Here is a 22195-nt window from a genome sequence, read left to right on the forward strand (position 1 = left end):
GAGTTTTTCCAGAACCAGGGTCTCCCTGGGACCCACAGAAGTGTGGTCACTGTTAGAATTCACTCTATGTTCACCCTGGAGCTGACGGTTCATTTCCTCTATGAAGGGTCAGCTTCATGTCAGTGTCCGCTGACAGCAGGCCCTGGACGCTGACCTGTTTGCCTCCCCCAGGCCGTGCTAGAAAAGCTTACTCTCTTCTTTCCAGGGCCGAACACACAGTCTGCTGTCGTATTTAGATAACTCCTTCAGGTCCAGCAATAATCGAACAGTCATGATTCAAATGATTGCCTCTAGTTGTTCTGATCTTATGACAACGGGTGGCAGAGTCGAGCTACGAGAACTGTCCCCTGCCCGCTATTGCCCCTTCCAGCTCTTGGGGCATGATGTGTGATGCCACATGAGCCCAGAGAACAGATGTCCCCTGACCATGCTCTCGGAGTGTTGCACCAAGGAGCTCAGGATTGTCAGGCCTAGATGCAGCGGTCATGTTTCTTCCTTGGCGATCACCATGTTTTTTTTTAAGGTTTCAGCTTTGCCTGGCCCACAGCAGGGGCCTGGGGACCCCAGGGTTTTCACAGAGGACTGCTGGTTGGAGGGGGAGAAAGCTGCTGAGGGCCTCCCTGACCCGCATCCCTCTCACTCTGCTCCCTCCAGAAGTGGCCGGGCGGACCTGGCAGCCATATACTATGAGCGCATCGATGTGGAAGGCCACCACTACGGCCCCTCATCGCCTCAGCGGAAAGATGCACTGAAGGCCGTGGACACCGTCCTCAAGTACATGACCACGTGGATCCAGGTAACTGGCGACAAGGACCATGAGGCTAAGCTCCCCTCTTGTCAGTTTCTTCCTGCCTCATTGGCTGTCATAAGCCCTCAGCGTCTTCCTTCTCGCTGGTCCTGGCGGACGAGGCCAGCACCAGGCTGGGATGGGGCTCTTTTCTTCACCCAACCCCTGCTCAGACACCAGGGGATCCCTTGTTTTACGACCAGCCCAGCAGGACTGAAATGACCGGATTGGCATCCTACCTGGCCTGTTAGCCAGCACGGTCCTTTACCAAACCTAGTAAGTCTGTGAACCAGGTCCAAGCGGGCATGGAGACCAGACCTGGGTTCTGTCCCTGCGCCTGCCACCCCCTTGCCTGCAGACACTCAGCAAGGTAAAGCTTTCCTGGGCCTTATTTTCCACGTTTGTGGAATGGGGGAGTGACAGCTCCCATCTTAGCACACAGGTCTGCTGAAAGAGCCAAAGGAGCGGAGAGCAAACAAAGTAGCTCGAAGGGCTCCAGCCCAGGAGGGATGATTTCTAGCACTCCTGGAAAGGGGAGTGTGCTCTCGCATTGCCCCCCTCTGGGTGCTTCTACGGTGGCGTCCAGCCGGTCTCATCAGGGCAGAAGAGGAGATGATTCAGTCTCTGAGTGAGGGAGGATCCTTTCCCCGTAACTTAGAGTTTACGAGACCTGCAGAGTGAGCACATCTCTGCCGGGTCACTGTCCTGATGGTCTTTGTCCGCCCACAGGAGCGGGAGCTTCAGGAGCACCTCAATGTCATCATCTTCTCAGATCATGGGATGACCGACATTTTCTGGATGGACAAAGTGATCGAGCTCAATAAGTACATCAGCCTCAACGACCTGCAGCAAGTGAAGGACCGAGGGCCCGTCGTGAGCCTCTGGCCAGCCCCTGGGAAGCACTCTGAGGCAAGAAGCTCCCTGATGGGAGGGAGAGGAATGGGGAGGGGGAGGGGTCTGGGTGGGGGAAGGGCTGAAACACGCCCCCTTCCCATGGCTCCACACTTGATCTTTGCCCTGGGGCTTCAGCGCTGAAGCAGGGAGCCGTGCCGGGAGCTGGGCCGCCCAGGGCACGTGACCTACCTCGCGCTCCCTTGACCTCTGCCAAGCTGCCCCTCCTCCCATGTGTGTCTTCTCTTCTCTGAAATGGGTGTGATGGACTCTGCTCCATAGATGTTGGTGGAAATTAAATGAGATAAAGGATGTGCGGTGCTTTGCATGTTAAGCTCTTAGCCCTTAGTAGGGCTGTGTTCTTATTGGCTGAAATGCGGCGCTTCCCAGGCAAACCCCGGGGAGAGCGGATGCATGCAGAGAATGCTCTTCGGAGCAAAGCTGCCCATCTGATCCGTTTTCATCAGGGAACTGGAGATCGGAACGGGATGAATGAACAGGGGCTGAGGCTGTGCGTGTCATAGGTCAGCTCCTTATCTAAGGAGGCACGCTGCTTGGGTGCAGATCCCTGCCCGATCACAAACCAGTAACCCACGGCTCCCTGACCCAACCCCTCTGCTTTTCTTCCGAGTCCACGTGGGTGGCGATGCCATCAGAGCTGTCCTCCTGGGCTGCTAGAAACCCACAGAACCATGCTGGGCCCCCCTCAAGGATGACATATGGGCCACTTATTACAGTGATCACCATTGCAGTGGGGGCATTTCCAAGGGGGTGCTCTCCACATGCACTGCCCTGCTCAACACTCTGAGATGGCGAGACGTTTCTCACCCTTCTCTCCAAACCATAATTATCTGCAGTACTTGGCAAATCATGATAAGAAAATAAGGGACAAACAGCATCTGGTCCTCCTGCTTCACCCCATGTTGCCTTGTCACATTCTAGGGCAAGCTCTGGGACGTCCACCCGCTCCCAGAGAACACTTCGTGCTCTGGACCAGGAGGCGGGTCACTTTCTTGGGGGAGGCTCAGACTGCTGTCCATGGCAGTGCCAACCCCAAGGTGCCAGGAACTGGCCTAGGAACCTGATGCCTCCACCCATCCTCATAGCATGACTGTGGCTAACAGTGGAAGCTCCCTGGTGTGGATGCGCACAGCCCGCGGAAGGCCAGCGTCTCTCCTCTGGTACTCTCGACTTCCTCCGGCCCGCTCCCATATCAAAGTCCAAGATCTGTCCATTTGGGGATAGAGCAACACAGTTGCCAACAGTGCCGCTCCTCTCCAGCCTTGTCCCATTTCCTAGGTGGTCGCCCCTTTTACTCAAGTCCGTGGTCAGGAAGCAGAGGTGCTGACCATTTGTACAGCAGCTCGTGAAATCCCTCAGTATGAAGCCAGGAGGAGTGCTCTACACATTGGCAGGCCCCCCAGAAAATGGCTTCTTGCAAAGAAGTTGTTTCCTTGGCGAGGAAGATGATCTCCGTCTCCAGCTTGGCGCTCGGGGGACAGGCTGCCTCCAGAATGCCTGAGGATAGGCAGTTTACGAGCTGGGAGAGCTTCTTCCAACATGACGGCATTCTAGCCAGGCGGCTTTGAGCCGCCCGAAGCAGTTGGTGGATTATTCCACAGTGGGGACTGTGTTTGGGTGACAGTTCATCATGTGATGGGCACAACAGTTTGTGCAACCCGGTGTGTGTCATCGGGTTTTTCACAAATCCGAAATCTGGCTGCAGATGCGTCCCACTTCCCTTAAGAACAATGGATTTTCTCAAGTAGGAAATCATCACTCGTGGGGTCATCAGAAATGCTCTGCTTTAAGCCTCAAGGCTAATTCTCCAGATGTGAGCTGAAAAACTCAATTTTATATTCGCCTCCACCCAGAAAGATGGGCCTCTTGGACTAAGGGCCAATGAGTCAACATCAGTCCATTGATTTCAATGCCAGCCATAAATATTTAAGCGGCTGGTAGATATTGGAAATATGTGCAGAGTTTACACCCCTCATCATGAAATTAACAGTGTAATGAAGGGCAGACAGATGACTAATACTTTTAAGGTTCAGGTGCAGATAAGATGTGCTCTAGGTCAAGTCAAAGGACAAATCCCCTTTCTTTGATCTTTGTTATATTTAACATTAGGCAGACCAATTCCTCATTTGCCTTTTTTTTTTTTTTAAGATTTTATTTACTTATTTGACACACAGAGAGAGATCACAAGTAGGCAGAGAGGCAGGCAGAGAGAGAGGGGGAAGCAGGCTCCCTGCTGAGTAGAGAGCCCAATGTGGGGCTCGATCCCAGGACCCTGAGATCATGACCTGAGCTGAAGACAGAGGCTTAACCCACTGAGCCACCCAGGCACCCCCTCATTTGCCTTTTAATTTTATTATAGAGTTTTTGACATAGACAAGCTTCCGTAATTTTTTTATTAACTGTTGAGTAGACAGATTATTATAAAATATTGAAAAGTATGAAGTTATCGTTTCCATAATTCTCCTTATAGCTTTACTGCCTATGTTCTTTAGTTTTATAGTTATTCAAACCGCAAATAATAATAATAATAATAATCCTGTCTGTATTCTTCTGCAACTTGCTTCATTCTGTCTTCTCAAACTGAGATTCCTGAGATGATGGCAGGTGCCCTGTGGAGCTGTAATCTGTCCTTGTTCGTTGCTGTATAGTATTTCCCCCAGAGAACCTTGTGAGTCATTTCTACCTTCCACAGTTGCTGGGCATTTGGGCTGTTCCCGTCTACAGTCTATGTCCCTCTCTGTGTCTCCCGGTGCACGAGTGTGAAGGGTTCTTGCTAGGTTCCTCACGGCTAACTTTTTAGGTCACAGGATGTGTGGATCTTCAGCCTTAAGAGACGAACCCACCTTGTTTTCTGAGACATACAGAAGTTCCTCATTCTTATGTTGTCAAACGTATCAGGTGCTTTGGTCATTTCTTTGGTCTGTAAAGTTCTCCCTCTCTTGCATGTGCTGTAAATATTCATATATGGTTAAGAAAGAGAATGCCAAACTGCTGACTCTTGTTCTCTCTGCAGGTGTATGACAAACTGAGAACAGTGGGACACATGACTGTCTACGAGAAAGAAGCCATACCAAGCAGGTTCTACTACAAGAAAGGGAAATTTGTCTCTCCTTTGACCTTAGTGGCTGACAAAGGATGGTTCATAACTGAGGTAATTATACAAATTCTGTCAATCACCCAAAGGTAAATAATTACTCGGCTTTTGCACGTTAAAGATTTTGTTTTCACTTAAGTGCCCTTCGTGGCCTTCTCCCATCTTTAGAGGCCCAAGTCGCCTTAATCCGGTGACTTTGTAGACACACAATGGCAGACGTGGACCCAGAGCCACTGTTCAGACATCGTGGCTCCAGACTCACTATATTTTAACAAACTGCCCTTAACTCAATTACCCAGGCTTACAATGTAACCGATTCAGTTTTAAGTGCAACAATTACCGTGAACCAAAGCCGTTGCTTTAGGGCAGTGGAAATCCAGGAGATGCTCAGCTTTGCTTTCACCTTTAAGAAAACTGTTTGGCAAACGCAAGTGCAGAGATCCAGGTTCCCCACTGGATTTTGTAGAGGAGATTACCTTGCGTTTGGGCTCCAAACCTCATTGCCTTGCACAAAATAGACTTTAGCAGCTCCAGCCTGCCTGCCTTGAGGGCCAGCTCACTGGGCTCTCTGATCAACCTCGGATTGCTGGCTGGTGTGCCCCGCCCCAGCCTTCAGGGGAACCGGGGTCAAGGCTGATCTAGAATCAGTACGGGGGAAAGGGCGTGGCTTATCCTAGCCAAGTTTGGAGACCCCTCTCAAACAGACCAGCTTGCAGGGTGAAAGAGAAAGGTAGGTATTGGCACCTGGGGGTCGTTGGTCGACGCCAATGAGATCTAAGCCCTCGGACTAGCATTTATCTGCCAGAGAGAGGATCAGCAGAAAGACGGATCAGGCAAATGGATGGAAGTCTAGGGACCTAGGTATGGAAAAATGAGTGTTCCTTGACGTGAAACCAGGTCATTGAGGAGGACTGAGTCATTCCTGTGTGCTCTCAAAGAGGAGTATCTGGTCACCAAGGAAACAGAACAGACCCGGACAGAGCTGTCAGTCCACACAGTCCTGAGACCCAGCGGGGCCCACCGAGTCAGCGGACTTCGGCTCCCACACCATGTGAGCGTAAATTTCCAAGACAGTCCCTCTGTGCCTCCTCACGCTTCTTTCTTCATTCTAGCACACCGTTTGATGTTTTCCCGGGGTGAGATTATTCTGGGCTCCCAGGATTTCATGCATAGTGGTTTGCTCACAGCTTTGCACAAACACACGGGCAGTCGATTATGTGACCTGGCTAGGTGTGTACACGGCTGTGTTCCGGATAGCCAGCTTTCCTAAGTCACTCAACAGGGCTTGCATTTTGAAAGCTTCTCAGTTTAGGAAGTTCTGGTGGAAAGCTTTGACTTGTTCGAAGCGAAGAGGTGATAAGGGTCAGTCTGGGTACCTGGCAATCATTTCTTAGGATGATTATGTGCCTCTCCTGTTTCCTTTCTCATATTTAGCTGAAATCAAGTGCACTGAGAAGCTGGTTCATGATAGGAAGGGGCGATTGAGGTGATTTGGAGTAATTTATAGGAAAGCCATCTATCTAAGACGAATAAGAGTGGCAAAGCCAAAGACACAGCACAACTAATGAGATGCCTTCTCCATTCCAGTAGGAGAGGCTCCAGAGCCTCCGGTAGGGTGGGATGAGCACCAGGAAAGCTGCTCTAGCTTTGAGTGCTTTCTGGAAGGTAAGAGTCTTAGCAGTAGCACTTCCAGCAAGGAGATGCATGTTTTTCCAGGGAGTGACTAAAACACACTGGCGGGGGATCTAGAAGTATCAGCAAGATGCTCCTCATTATCATTCATATACCACTTGAATACATGTGCCTTAAATAATGAAGTCTTATTACCTTATATAACTAGAAGTCGACGTTTATCCAGCAGGTCAATCATATCAGTCATATCAAGACCCCGAGTCAGCTCTTCTGCCATTCTTTTGGCTTTCTCTTCAGGGTTGCAAAATGGCTGCTGCAGCCCAAACCATCACATCCCTCAGGTCATCCCAAACAGAAAAGAAAGGGTATGGCTTCGTCTTGTATGTCTCTTAGTTTTATTGGGGAACAAAAAATATAACCCCAGATTCAGAGGCCGATACTGGTTTCATGGAACTCTGACAATTATAAAATTTGAAAAAAATATGTAATTATGAGTATAAAAATAGGTGTAAGGGGGTGCCTGGGTGGCTCAGTGGGTTGAGCCTCTGCCTTCAGCTTAGGTCATGATCCCAGGGTCCTGGGATCGAACCTCACATCGGGCTCTTTGCTCAGCAGGGGGCCTGCTTCCCCATCTCTCTCTCTCTCTCTGCCTGCCTCTCTGCCTACTTGTGATCTCTGTCAAATAAATAAATAAAATCCAAAAAATATATAAAAAAAAATTAGGTGTAGGGACTCAGAAGAAATGCATGAGAGTGAGAAGCCCTGATGATTAAGCTTCTCTAACTGCACCGTTCGTTAATCCACTTCTGCCCAGACCCCAGGAGCAAGCCTCCTCCTAGGTCTCATCCAGAAACAGCAGTTTCTAACAGTTTCTAGCAGTGTGGCTAGAAAATTCCTGCCTCAAGTCCACTTTGGTCCTAAGTTCTAGCACTATGCTGCAATGTGGACTGACCCGCGGCTACAGTCACAAGACAAATGTGATACAGAGGCTGCGGAATGAGGCACGCAAGGTCCCTGAAACCTAGATACAAAGAAGAGGAGTAAGAAGACAGTGAGGACAAACGTGCTGGCGGCAGCCCCCTCACAGAGCCCAGTGACAGAGCTGATGGGGCCCCATTGCTGCCTCCCTGACCTCCCGGCACCCCTCCCCTCTGCACTGAGGGTCCACGTACCCGCTCTTTTGCAGGAAGCCAGCCGACCACTGTGTCTTCTGAGCGCCAGCCCATACCATATTATATAGCATGTTACCTTATATTACTTTTGTAATTACACAATACACATACATATGTTTGTGTGAATTAGAACTAAGTCAGGGGCTACCCAGTTAACTGTATGGGTTCAAAAGCAGGGGAGAAGCCACCAGAACAGAAGGGAAGAATGTCTAACAGCTGACGATTACTTGAAAAGCTTTTTTTAAATATATAATTATTTCAAAAAGGAAATTTGGGGTGATTTTTTAAATATTTGAAGCAGAAAGTGTTTTTTGTTTTAAAGAAAGAAACCAGAAGGAAGATCAATAAGATGTGAAAAAATAAGATTCTGAAAGTTTTAGTGTTGACCCATTAGATACCGGGACTATCCGTGTTATCTTTCTGCTTTAATTACTGACGGGTGTTATAGAACAAATCTTTATTGATCATTACTGGTTCATTAGAAGCTTTACAATGACTCCTCCCCCACAGTTTCAATGACATGAACATAAAGTCATTTTCCCTTCTGCGGGTAATAAATCCATTAGGAAAAATTTCTTCTTAAAATTTTGGGCAATGACAACAATAACAGCTATTTTGAATAAATTTCCCCTCCCCCCCCCTTACTGTTTCTGTTCCTTTCAGTGACTCTGCATGTAGGATATTGTTAGTCCTGAAAGTAGCACACCACAACATAACATGGAATACAAATATGGTTCTGAGCTTCCTAGCAGCCTGTTCAAAGAAGGAAGCACAATCAGTGACATTAATGTAACTTAGAGGGTCGTCACATAAAGACACAAATGTTTCTCTGAAAAATTCTAGTTGTCCCTGAGTCCCAAGAGAAATTAGCTGTCTTTCAGCCACTCCTTTTTGTACCTTAGTTTCCTAGACCCAATGAATACCTTTATTCTTTGACGCCTATCCTTGAATTCATGGACTTTTTTTTCAAGACTCACAGGTAAAAATTATAATTTCAGATTATACCTTGATAGAACATGGAGTTTTATCTCTTTGTCTTCTGAAAAATCCTAGAGACAAGTGTCCATTTTTTTCTTGTTGCCTCGATCTTTTTTCTTTTTCATCTTTCTGTTGGTCATTATACTTAACATGACACAGAGAATCGAGAACCCTGCTCACCATCTTTGCTCCCACTTTGTGCTGGGCTCTCTGTCTCCCCCCATGGCTGTTTGCAGAGTCTCTCCCCAGCGGTAGAAGAAGGCTGTGTTTTGCTCCATGACCTGCACGGCAGCGCGCAGCACATGTGAGGTTGTTTCTGTGCTGGACCGTACTTAGGGGCTGCAGCAGGGGCCAACTTCTCAGGCCTGAAAGCAATCTCTCCGGGTCTGGGTTTGAGCAGCTGAAGCTTTCTTTCTGAGTTAGACGTGATTAGAAACACAGCTGAGTCAGGACAAATTGGTGCTGGTTGGGTTCAACAAAAGAATCCCATCTCCCTTTGCTTCCCCCTACGGCCACCATTCAGCAACAGGCAAGACTCGGCTTCCTTGGCAACGATGCGGTTCCCATCTAAACACCAACTTTTTGCTCCCGCTTTACATTTTGCAGACTCTAAGCCTTGCTGCTCTACTGGGAACACTTAATTGAGTTCATTTTTTTTTAAACGGCCCCTAAGAGAGCTGTCGCCGAAAAAGATAAAGACAAGGAAGCAGGTTGAGCCGGTCACCTGGCATCGCACGGTTCCCCGCCTGGCGGCTGTTGCTGCCGCAGGAAAGCTGAAAGCCGGCTCCGGCCAGCGGCTCCCCGCAGCTTGCTTCCGCTTCTGCACTCTTTAGTATAGGGACTGGCCTGCCACCCACTGCCAGCCCTGGCCCTGGTGGTCCCCCTGCAAGGGTGGCGATCTGAGGAATCCGTGTTCCCAGAGGACGGACCACACACGGAGGGTGGGAACACCCAGGCCACCCACCTAGGTCAAGCCCCGGCCTGGCACCCCCGCCAGGCTCCTTTCTTCAGAACGGCTGCCCCCACCCTCGCTGTCTCCCTGAGACCTGGTCACTGTGAGAACCTCTTTGCTTGTGCTTGCCAGGGGTCAAAGGCCACACTCTTCACCAGCCACCCCACTCCCCTGTCCTCTGCTGAGGTTTCCCTCACCCCTGCTCTACCCCCTCCCACCTCTAGGGGCATCTGCAGTGGGGCTGGACATGGTTTCATTCCGATGTGGTGGTCCAAGGGCCCTCGGAAGGCGGGCCCCTCGGGTCCTCGGCATATGGGATGGTCAAGGACAACACAGGGAAATGCAAAGGGGGCAAATGCTAGGGGTGGTTTCCGCCAAACTCAAGTGCGTTCTTCCATCCCCCTCCATCCTCCATCTATAGGCGACGTCCCCCGCCACGTGCCCCCTCTGTCCGGAGGCAGAGTGTCCCTCCAAAACCCTTTGTAGGCAGAGGCAGTGCAAAGCCAAAACAGTTACCATTACTTCATATGGAAGAATTTTTGGAGTGTTCCCAGACCCAGAAAATCACCTCTTAAGCTTTTTTGATACCTTAGATCCCTGTCTTGCTATGGACGCACAAAATAAATCGAGATAAAGCACAGATGCTCACAGACACAGTTCGAGGCTCTGGTGGCTTCCTGCTGAATGTAGTTTCCAGGGAAGGAGCGGGTCAGTGCTCCCCCTCCCGCCCCCCCCGCCCCCCAGCCCCGCCGCTGCTTGGCTGCACGAGGTCCCTATGAAAACCCAATGCTGAACACCATTTTTGCTTTTCACCTTTATTCATAGAAGCGAAAAGCCTCCTCGGATTTCTTTTGGTTAGCTACCAGTATAGTAGCTCTTTTTGTAAAAACAAAGTGGTGTCACTCGAACTTTCAAAAAGCGGGGGACACCTGTACCTAAAAAAAAAATCAGCCTGTCCTCAGTGGGCTCTGGTAACATCAGTCAGAACCCCAGGGTGCCCTTTTCTCCTCGACCCCCACCTGTCCTTTAGCCCAACTCAAACACCATCTCTCCCAGGAAACACCCAACTCTCCCTGAATTTCCTCCATCCTGACATTCCCACCAAAGCTGGAATCACTCCCCTGCGGGCTGCATTTGTCCATCTGCCCTTGAACCCTTCCTTCCTGGGCTAGAAACCCCTTGCAGGCAGCCCCGTGGCGTCTCCGCCTCCGTTTTCCTCCGTGGAACCTGGCACGTGGCAGAGGCTCAGCGCATGTTTGTGGAATGTGATTTACTAAATGAATCAGTACATATTAAGGCAGTGGATTCCGGGTTCCTCTTCCCAGGCCGTTTGCTTTATATCTGTAAATCAGTAACCAAATAAACGGAGAGGTCTGCTGGGTCAGGAAGGCCTTTCCTGTGGGCTCATTATCAGTAGCCAGAGAAGAAACTGGAACAGGGAGAAGGTGTTCAAACCAGTGATGGCAAGTCTAGCTTCCGCGAGCCGACAGCTGGAGCCCAGGTGTGGGACACCCCGGCTCTCGCCAGTACCCCCTCCCCGCTCTGCAGGGGCTAAGTCCCGTAGCCTCACCTAGACAGCGTCCCTGTCACTCCACAGTGCTCAGAAAGCCAGGATGGTGCCCCAGCCCGTGGAAGGGTTGTGAAACACAGTGCTCTCTGTTGATCTTCCGGACTCCTGCCTGAGAAAAGTGCAGCTAAGCCAGACTCAAGCTTCTCAGGGAGGCCAATATTTGTCTCCAGAGACAAGATTTATTTTGAAAACTGGCAAAGGATATGAAATGCCAGGCTCAATTCTAAGGCCTGGGGTTGAGTGGCAGTTAGGCGTGGACCCAAACTCTTTGGGGGAAATCAAGACAATCTGGAAAACGCGGCTTCTGAGTGTTAGTGGCAGCCAGAGTGGTGCTGTCCAGGCCCAACTAATTGAGCTTCAGGAAGTCGGATGTCGGGTGCAGGGAGCTGCTGACTTTCTGGGGGTGATTAGGGTCGTCTGGGAGGACATGCCCCCCCTCACCCTTGGCACACTTCAGTAAACACAATCCCGGGGAAAAAGGGGGAAAAAAGGGGGGGAGCCCAATCCACGCATCTCTTCACTGAAGCTGCTTTTGCTGTCGGACATTTTCTGCTCAGGGGTTGGGCTGTGTGTGGCCGCCCGGCTTTCCAGGGTCAGATCAGGGCGGAGGCCCGAGTAGTTAGGTGCTGTGTTAGAAACGCAGGCTCCTAAGACACAGAGACACTGTTGGAGAGACATCTCTTAGCCCAGAGTGTTCCCCACCACCGTTCGATGGGGGTCCAAGGACCCACGGCAGCAGGAAGCGTCTCAGGGAAGCAACAGGAAATCCAAGAAACGGGTCTGTGATAGAAACCATTGCTCAAACTTAACCCTCCCAGCAAAGTCTCCAGAGCCAGCCAAACTGTCGTCACTGCCACTGAGTCTGAACCGAAGCCACCCCCGACTTGATGGTATCGGGCGCCTCTTTCAGTCTGAGGTGATGTCAGAAGCTTATTTTGTGTTTTCCAGGACCTGGGACGTTTCTCTCCTAACCATGTCCTAGGAGAATAAAGTAGATTTCATTTTAGATAGGTGTTCCCGTTTTATTTATTTTAATCTGACCAGATTTCCCCCGGGTTCCCCAGAGCCCTGGAGATTTGGGGAGAGGCCTCCTCAAGAGAGGGAGGGGACAGACTTTGGTGCCCGACCCCACTTCCCCGGGAATATTTGTACAGTTAGTGGTTGGAAAGAGGGGTGACGATTTATATCAAGTATAAATAAGAAGCGTCCTTAGAAAAGGACAGATAATTTGACATAGCACAGGATGGGTGCCTGGTGAATAGTTTCCAGGGGTTTCCAGACCTGACTCTACATCCTGATCAGCTGGGCAGAGATGATTAAACAGATTCCCTGCCTCCTCCTGGCCTACTGAATGCAAATACCCCAAATCAGATCCAGGATAAGCTCAGGGCAGTGTCTGCACGGCCAGGCTTGGGAACCAGCGGTGTAGACAGTGAGCGCTCCCAGTGGGGAAGACTGGACGGGAAGTCAAATGGAGCAGGAGGCACCAGACAAAGCCCTCCACAGCTCCCCGCTGCCAGGGAGGATATCCACGCAGGGCGGATTTCCGCATCCCCAGCCTCCCCACACAGAGTCGTTTTGGGGTGCAGAGCAAGAGCTGGCGCCCAGATGTTGTCCTGGCAGCCAGCAGCCCTCCCGTCTCCTCAGGAGTATTTTTGTCTGCAGCTTAGCAACCATTTTCTGATCTACACTGAGGAGAAATCGGAAGGAAGAGGCAAGAGCTCTACGTGTTAACGGAGCCCCAGAATGCAATAATGAAAGAAAAAATGAGATTTTGCTAAAGCAAAGACTTCGGCCACGTGCAGACAGGAACCAACGACACGGATTGTTCCAGCTGCTCTTGCTTTTTGTCCTTCTATCCGTCCCTCTGCCTTTACCCTCACTCCCAACCCTACCCCCGTATCTGGCCGTGCTCCCTGTACCTCTCAGCTCAGCACCGTAATGGACTCAATCTGCCGTAAAATGGCAAATTCAGAGATACCTCCAGGCAGTGTTGAACAAACTTCGTTAACTGGTTTGCTGATTTGGGCCGTAAACAGTGAACGTGACTTTTTTTTTTTTTTTTTTTTTTTTTTTTTTTTTTTTAATTCTAAGGGTGATTGAGACAAAGATCTAGGCGGGAAACTGTAACTCGTATCTCATAAAGATGCCCCTGGCGCACGTGGAAATGCCTCCCCTCCGCTTGCTTGAATTTGGGAAGCAGGCACCGAGATGGAGGAACACGAGTGTAGAAACAGAATTACCCTTTCTCACAGCGTTTCCGCTTGTGGAGCTCTTTCTGGTTCTTTCCTGTTAGAAATGATTAATTAGTTCAATAGCTCATCAAAGGAAGGTCCCAGCACGGCTCCCTACCTGTGCATAGAGGAAGGGTCCTGGAAAGCTCTGGAACGTGCTGAACAAATTACACTTGGTGAAGATTTTATTTAAATTTCCCAGATAGCGTTCACTGGAGAATAGCCAGCATGTCGTGGTTTTCCCTGGAACTGTCCTGAAGTGTCGTGTCCCGGCAGACCCTCAGTCCTGGGCAGAGCACGATGGTTGGTCACCCTGTTGACTGACACCACCTCAGGTGGGCACTGAGAGGGGAGAATGCCAGGTCCTCTCTCCTCCTCATGACGGCCAAAGTGTCTCTGCCGTGGCTGCTTCCTTCTCATGCTTCTCCCGTACGAGGTGGAGCAAGCTGTCCCTGCCTGGCCTGGCCTTCCCCCCAGCCAGAGCTCCCAGAGGTCCGTTGCTGGGGACGCCTCGGGACCTGCCCACACTCTGTTGGAGCCATCTGGGTGGCCTCTCACAGTGGGCCCCCCCATTATCCAGGCTCGCCCTTTCCACGGACAGTGATTCCCACCACAAGCCTCCCCAGGGCCTCATGGTACCTCACTGCCTGTCCCAGCCACCTCAGGAATCCATACATAGAGGCCGTAAGCCCTCGTCTTTCCTCACAGAAGATAAGCTCTTTCAGGGGAAAGAATGCCTTCCTCCTCCGTGCCTCTCAGCCAAAAGCCTAGCAGAGAGCCCAACAGATTCAGAGCTCAGCGCGTGTCTCCTGAGCTGTGGAACAAAATGGACAGGTTCTTAGATCCCTGCCTTCTCCCCTGGGAAGATAAGGACTTCTCCCACCCCTGTTGGGGCTCCTTTCCCCGAACAAGACCCTGTTCCTTCTAGATTCTTCCCTTCCCCTATTCATGAGGGGGAAACCCCTTCCAGGTGGAGTCCTTATTTAGGCCTTCTATACAGGCTGCAGGAGAACCTGGTGTTTCCTGGGAACTGGCTGCCAACGCCACCATGAGTCCAGTTTTCTTAGTGACCCCAACTTAGGGGCACTGCCCTCCCCCTTCCCCATGGACACACACACCACTCCTCTACCCCTGCCTCAGCTTTGACCAAATCTGGAGGGTCTGGGCACCTCCCCAGACATAGTGATGTCTCTGGTGGCTCTGGTGGTCTCATAGGTGGTCTCATAGGTGGGTCTCTGTGGCTAGTCCCTGGGCCTGTGAGAGTCGGGCTGGGGTTAGGTCTCCTCGCCCAGCAGCTGGAGGATCCGCAGCCTGGGGATTTCTACTCTGGAGGCTGAGCAACCTGGGACACACATTGATCAGCAGGCCCTCATCTGTAGGCATCTAGGGTGACAATATGGGGTTACGCAACAAAAACAGGGGAAGCCACCAGGAAAGGAAAGGGAGAAAATCGTTCTCATGCCATTTGGAAGTTAAGGCTGCGCACGTAAAGTCACCCATTCAGTCACTTCCGGGATATGCTTAGCTTCTCCCAGAAGCTGCGAGATCCTTATTACTTTTAAAATCAGTAAGAGCAGTTGTTTCACTGGAGCAACGTGTCACTTTAATAAAAAGGAACGCGTTCACCTACGATCGGACAAAGCCCCTGGTACCTTCAGGCTGAGGTTTTCAAGGCTCTATGTTTGTGTTCGTGGAATCCGGACTGGAATTCGTAAATCAGGGATAATCCATCTTCGTCTCCCTTTCATCTGTCCCTTTGTCACAGGGCACATATGTCCTGTGGGGGTCACAGTTGGTGAGGTCGTCAGTAAGAGAATGTTCTCTCTGGTGCTGCGGGAATCAGTGCCCGGGCGCCCGACGGGGGAAGCAACACCTCCAATTAGCCGACAAAGCTAAATTGGGATGTGTTGTGATCTTCACCAGAGACAAAGAACAAAAATGGTATAACAGGTTAGAAATGCAGTAAGTTAATGAAAACGTTCCCATGGAAAAATACAAGCTACAGCTGGAGAAGGAGGGACAGGATGATGGAAATTCAGGAAACGGGGCGTCGGTGAAACAGTGTGATTTGGAAAGCAAGGGAGCGATTTATGGGGTGAGACGGGACGGGTGTGCAATGCAGGATGACAGCTAACTAAGCAAAGGGGACTTCAGGCCCCACAACCATCACTGCCCCCCTGTGCGGGACCAGCGTACCTCGCCCCACAGCCAGCGGCATCTGGTGACCACCCCTCAGCCATTTACTGAGCATCTACTCTGTGCCGGGCACATGGCGCACAGTCCTGTCCTCCTCCAGAAACTCTGGGAGGCAGGTATGATCACACCCAGTGGGGAAACTGAAGCTCCGAGAAGTATCTTGCCCAGGATCTGAGCCAGCTTGCAGAACCAGAAAGCGACAAAGTGGAATCTGATTTTAAAAGCTTTTTTTTCTATACACTTGAGAACTGGCCACACACCTTGGTGAGTAAAGAGGCAAGGTCACAGGCAGTGACTTTTGGTTGTGGGGCCGTGGATGGTACATGAAGACCAGGAGACAGCCCACCTGGGTTCCAGTCCCAGTCCTGACTTTCCACAGCTGTGCGGCTTTAAGAGGGTCCCTTAACCTCTCTGGGCCTTAGTTCCTTCAACTGTGCAGTGGGACAGTCATCCACGGTCAGCACAGGCTCTCGGCAGACTAAACCCCTGGTACTGTGACACGTCTTATGAGCCGACCTATGAATTCCTGGGACTGGTGCTTCCCTGCGTTGGCCACGACCAGTCCGTTCCACTTCCTGCATCTGAAGTGTTTGCGATCTCAGACCCCGCTCAGCAGAGGTGCCTGGACGGTCAGGCATGAATGTAGTCCGTGGGGAAGGGCGAGGGACGTGTCCAGCTGGCAGCGGCCCCTTCAGAACCCACGGCTGTCACACAAGCCAGCATCGGCCATCTAAGGAAGTTGAGTTCTGAAGGAAAGAGGGTGTCAGGGAAGTGATGGTTCCAGACCCCACCCCAAATGGAGGCCGTTGGAGGAAACGAAGGTGTGACCAGCCTGGGTAAGAGGAGCGGCCATGCCGTCCTCGCACGTTTGACTGAATGGAGAGGAGGAAACTAACTATCCCCAGTGGGTCGTGAGGGTGGGGCTCGAGAAGGGGAAAGGTGGGCGTTGGATGCGGCGGCGGAAAGGGCTCGGGCTTTGATGGCTTTGCTAGGAGAACAAGGTGATTCAGTTCAACACTGTGTTTTCCAACAACGCTCGGACAGCAGTCGGTGTCCTGCGGTTCAGTCCCAACCCCGGAGCTGGAGCAGCCGTTCACATTGGGGGCTCTGTCCCACCTGACTGTCCCCACTTCCGCCACCAGCCCCGGGTCCTGCGTCCCCAGGCTACACACTGGTGTCCGGCTTGGCTACAGACTGGAGGATTCTCACAACCCTTTTCAGGTTTGATAAATGACCAGAATGGGTCATGGAGCTCAGAAACGTGCTCTATTTAGGACTAGTTTTCTTACAGAGGCTACGACTCAGAGAGGCATAGAGCAAAGGACCACGGGTGAGGGGCACGGAGCCCCCAGGCTGCCTCTGGGGTCGCCACCCTCCGAGCACGTCGGTTTGTTCCTCCATCCAGAAGCTCCCTGAACCACGTTGCTCCAGGGTTTTTACTCGGGTTCCACTGCATGGGCACGGGGGACTCCGTCCTTGGCCACAAGACTGAACGCAGTCTTAGAGGTAGAGCACGTCCCCCATCTCATGGTTGGTCCTCCAGTGACCTCCTGAAGCTCCACAGCCCCCCACCCATCAGGGATCTCATTAACAGACACCAGGTATGGGAGAAAGGGGCTCATTATGAATAACAAAAACCACTCCATCACTCCGGAAATTCCAAGGGTTTTAGGAACCCTGGTCCTGGAACCTGAGACAAAGGCCAAATACACTTTTCTCTACACCACAGATACACTTGAACATCCCTTCTGTCTCTCGCGTGATATATTTAGTGGCTTTCAAACTGAGTACGGGGTACCGTCCTGCTCAGAAAATACCTTTATAGGTAGAGTTCTCTGTCAGTTTCACAGGCTGCCTCCCCAGGTCTGTGCTCCTCGGATGGAATAGGACAGGATCTGAGGTTGGAAGACCCCAGTGGGGAATGCTGAGAAGGAGCTCCCACGGTGGGTGGGCCCGAAGCTCACTCATCACGATGGCTGGGACACAGTGTAATGTGACTGCCTCTCTTGGTTTCAGAGTCGAGACACACTTCCTTTTTGGATGAACAGCACCGGCAAGAGGGAAGGCTGGCAGCACGGGTGGCACGGCTACGACAACGAGCTCATGGACATGAGGGGCATCTTCCTGGCCTTTGGCCCCGGTAGGCAAGACATGACCACATGCTTTGTCCTCCATTCCCAAGGAAGCGGTCTCCAGGAGGGGCTGACAGCGCTAGTAAAGGCTCAAGTGATCTCTTTACGGACCCTCTTTATGAGCAAAGCTGAGTAAATCCAGCTGGTCTCCACGAAACATCTCTGGCTGGCCGGCTTTCAGATGCTTCTTAGGTTTGGCAAACGTGGCCAAATACTTTTCCTTGTAAATTTTAAATCTTGAGTGCGGTGAAGAAAATGGATTCCACATGTTTGCGATTCATTTTTTTACTTAATTCATCAAAATGTTATTTCACAGCTAGCTGATGTCCAGGAAATCTTATCAGACACCAGGTTGCCGACAGCTGTGAGTCTGAGCTGACGAGATCACGTCAAGGGTCTGACTCCTCTGCAGGTCCTCCCTGTCTAGAGCACCCAGCCCTGTGAGGGTGGGTCATTCGGTTTAGGGCCCAACCAGAAGCTGGGATGTGCTCAAGGCTAGGCTAGGAAATGACCTTGAGATGGACTTTGAATGAGCCAGAAGGCCTAGGGACATCTGGATGTCCTTGGATGAAAGCAAAATTACTCTGCCCTCCTTGACCAGATGCATTTCTAAGGCTGGAAAAGAGGGGGCATGGACAGGGTCTATTTGGTCATTTGCTTTACTGACAGAGGACTGTGAATCACATTGTTGAGAAGCTTATCAGATACTCAAAGTCCATACTATGACCCAAACACCCCTTTCGTTCTTAAAAAAAAAAAAAGAGAGAGAGAGAGAGGCATTCAGCAGCCATTAGCCCTCAGTTGCCTGGCTCATAAGCTAGTCTCCTGTCACTACTGTCCACTGTCCTTATTAGATGTAGTAACTTACCCTGATGTGCATATTCCACATTCTGTTTTCTGGAATTAGATTACAATGTTTCAGCCTATAACAGTCCGTGCTTCCCTTTCCAAGTATAGGTTAGAAATCATGCCTAGAAGTTCTGCTCTTCTTGACGTAGCAAGACAAAAGATCTATGTTTGCCTTGGGTCACTCTATTTACCACAAAATAGCTGCTGACAACACCTGGCTGTCCATTTCTGCATGCTCCTCGGGAGCTCCTGGCCTCCTGAGCCCAGGGATCACGTTAGTCCAGGTCCTTTCTCATGTGTGATACGAGTTCCCAAGTCCTGAAGCAAGTGTCAGTACCAGTAGCAGCCAACATTTACAGAGTGCTAACTGGGTTCACAACATTGGCCCAAGAGAGTTCAGAGGATGTCCAGGCACACGGCCATGAACTAGTGGGAGTTAGCGGGAGCTCCCTGTCAACCACGCCTCAGGTTGGATTAACCTCTTACACTACATTCAACACGAGTTCACCAAAGCTCAAAAACATAATGAATGAGGAAGGGAGCCTCAAGGACATTGTTGAGGTCAACTGTTGGATGGATTAGGCTGGAGATTTTCCACGGCCGCGGCCTTTAAATGGGAGAACATTGAACATCAGGGCTTTCATTCAAAAGCGTAACTTTTTCCTTCCTTAGAAGAGAGAAGTAAGATGGTGAATGCAAACCGGTTGTCAGCAGAACGAGGGTTTATAAGCAACAGTCTCAGGCATAGAGCAAATCTAGCCTCAAACCAAAATTTTAAAACAAAGTATCCAAAGCTACATGAGCTTAAAAATTCAGAGGGGAAAGATGTCTGTCCACAAAAGCTTCCATCATAGGTTCCTATTAAACCAAAAGCCAAAGCCTTTTACAGAGAGAGAGATGACCCCTGATGGAAATGGACTGGGCCCATTACAAAAATGCTTCTAGGCAGATACCGCCTTGCGAGCCTCCCTCAAACCATCAAGTTTCTGGCTCCAGTTCTCATGAAAGGTTGAACAGCTCTACACACTGACTGTTTACTCTGAAGGAAATTTAAGAGTGAGGCCTTTAATAGCTATCTAGCTGCACTTTGAGATAAATTGATTAATTGTATGCGCTTCTCGCTCAGGGAGGAAGCCGGGCATCATTACGGCTGCTCAGACACAGCTTAGAAGTCAGTAAGTCTGGTCCGGCAGAAAGAAAAGGAAATAATTCTGGAAGATAGCCTTTCTCTGGTTAATCCCGGTTTCTAATTTGAACCACCTAATCTCACCCCAGAGAACTCCACATTTCAAGATAAGACGGCAGGAGTGTGAGTCGGTGAGCTGCCTGTGAGCTAGCGAGCCTCACCGGGAGAGCAGCCCAAGGTGGCCAGGCATGGCGTGCGGCTGCAGAACCTTCTCTCTTTAGGAGCAACAGTTTCGATATCTGGAAAATTTAAATTCATAGAGATAACCTGGATTGCCAATCCAGATTCAACATGCCACCTTGAGTTAGTAGAGCTTGGCTGGGTCCTCCCCAGCTGGATCTGGTATTGTTCTGCTGTTAAGGAATTTTCTAGAAGCTCTCATTCTAGCCTGGATCCTCTACTCATTGGGCGCAAAGTCCTAGCACTGCAGCATAGGAATTCATGAGCCAGATGGAATGGGGGGAGGGGGACCCCTTCTCCTTCCTGCTTATGTGCAGAGGATTTAACTTTGTACTTTCAATGTAAAATGTTTTCTAATAATTTTATTGTCAGTAGAGCTTGATCTCCGTTTTTCCCGCTGAGGGGTAAAGACACGGGCATTTGGAAGGCTGGGGAAGGACATGTTGGGTTTACTGTGTCTGCCACCCCCACACCGTCCCCACCCACACACGTGACAAGGACATGGCCACCATGTGGTGAGGCGATGTGGTCATCACACCCAGGTCCATGGCAAGTCGCAAGGAGGGAGACGAGTTGCTGCCACATGGCTGGGACAAGCTTTCCATTGATTTTTCATACCGCAGCTGATTCTTCTCTGGGGAGGTCTCACCACTGTCCTCACCTCGTTGCAATCCATCGCCTTGATACTGAGAAGGGCTGGGACTCTGGGGCAGTCCTAAATCTCCTCTCCATGCAGGTTCCAGATTTTGACCAGTTTTTACCAGGAGGTGATGCTGCCTTATCCCTTATCCTTTCTGCCCCCAAATAAAGTGAATCCTCCGAATAATTTATAGGGTAAATATTTCCAGTCCATAGTTTGCCCTTGTGGGGTGTTTATTCTACACACTTACTACTAAGAACTGCTGCCGCTCATCGAGCAGATGCACTGCGCCTGGAACCATGGTTTAGGTACCCTTCCCATGCCCTTCCCTGGGCTTGCCCAGCTACTAAGCTGCTGTGGGCTGGTTGCGGAGCCCATTAACTTCTTATGCTAGAGTCAACATTACCTCTCCAAAGTGAGCAAAACCCATCACTTGGGAAGTAGGCCTGGGTCGAACATACTCTGTGGGCGCATTTTCTGAATAGAACTTCTGTGCTTGTGATTTCAGGCTTAATGTAAGAGCAGCATTTGGTGTTGGCACTTCTGGACTCTGTTGCCATTGGTGTTTGTTTGCTTTTTAAATAAAGTACTTGTGATCATTTGAGCAGAGCAATTATAAAGGATTATCTTCTGAGGGAGACAACTTGGCTTTACAGCCCCAAACCACCCATTTCCTTTCAAAGTCTTATATGGACTGAAAGCGCTAGCAGAGGCCTTCATGGTTAGATCCAACCTCCTTCTAGAATTCAGTCTCAATATAGCTCCGGTTTAGGCCCAAAAGAGAAACTGCTGTGTACACAACTAACTTCTTACACTCACTCTCCGAACAGACACGGACTTGGCTTTCAACCTCCTCTTTCCTCCTGTGGAGAAGGAGAAAGTGGACTTTTCTCAGCAATCTGTCCGCACTCACTAGGCTGTGAACGGCTGACCCTGCCTTCTAGAATCCTGCGTCATCGCTGGAGTCTGGGGCAGCCGCTGGGTGGAAGCAAGCACAGCACTCTTCTCCCTCGACCTGAGGAGCTCTTGAAGCCCTCACCTGGGTCCCCAACTCCAATACCAGTTTGCTCATTTTCCCCTCGGCTAAGTTGTTTGAGCTGCCAGCGAAAGGCTCCCAAGGAATGTTCCATTGATTCTCCAAACATATTTAAGAAACCATTGCTGGTTCACATTCCACGAAGCCCTGAGACCTCAGTGTGGCAGGAAAATGAAGGAATGTTCCTCAGTGGCTAGGGGGCCCCCTGGCCAACCAGCTGCTGCTAGATAGATGTTCTGGAAGATAAGCAGAGCGTGTAATTGGGTTTGGGGGGCTCAACAAGACAGTCAGCCTTTTTGACCACACCTGCTCTCCAGGGCTCGGCAGAGATGAGCAGCAAACACGGAGATGCCTTCCGCCTCTCCAGGATAGCTCTGTTGTCAGGAAGGGTCCACAGTTATGTACAAAGACGGTCTGCTGACTTGTCTTTCTAAAGAAACTCATCTCCCTGAGCCCTAGAGAACAGCTTCCTTTTGTAAGCTATAGTCCTTCCAGATCCCCTTCCAAGTTCACCGTGACTTGGCCTCGCCCTTTGACAGAGCTGATTTCCAGTCCCCAAGCTTCCTGGAGCCTGAGTAGAATTCTCTGTGTTGTGACTCGGCCCTTTTCTGCCCTGGGCATGGCTGTGACTACTTGTTTGCTTGC

At 50.5% G+C, this 22195-nt stretch overlaps 1 protein-coding gene across 2 annotated transcripts in view; it reads left to right on the top strand.

Annotated features, from left to right (window-relative positions):
* The window catches only part of ENPP6 (ectonucleotide pyrophosphatase/phosphodiesterase 6), a 108057-nt gene that overhangs the window by 82704 nt on the left and 3158 nt on the right, over positions 1–22195 (top strand). The window contains exons 4-7 of one of the 2 annotated variants that reach the window (XM_032328877.1): positions 655–796; positions 1517–1696; positions 4713–4850; positions 17544–17667. In XM_032328877.1, the coding sequence (XP_032184768.1) occupies positions 655–796; positions 1517–1696; positions 4713–4850; positions 17544–17667 (584 nt within the window). The remainder of the gene's footprint in view (positions 1–654; positions 797–1516; positions 1697–4712; positions 4851–17543; positions 17668–22195) is intronic. The other variant, XM_032328878.1, reaches the window with a different exon arrangement.

This window comes from Mustela erminea, chromosome 21, assembly GCF_009829155.1.
Source record: "Mustela erminea isolate mMusErm1 chromosome 21, mMusErm1.Pri, whole genome shotgun sequence".
Taxonomy (NCBI): Eukaryota; Metazoa; Chordata; class Mammalia; order Carnivora; family Mustelidae; genus Mustela; species Mustela erminea.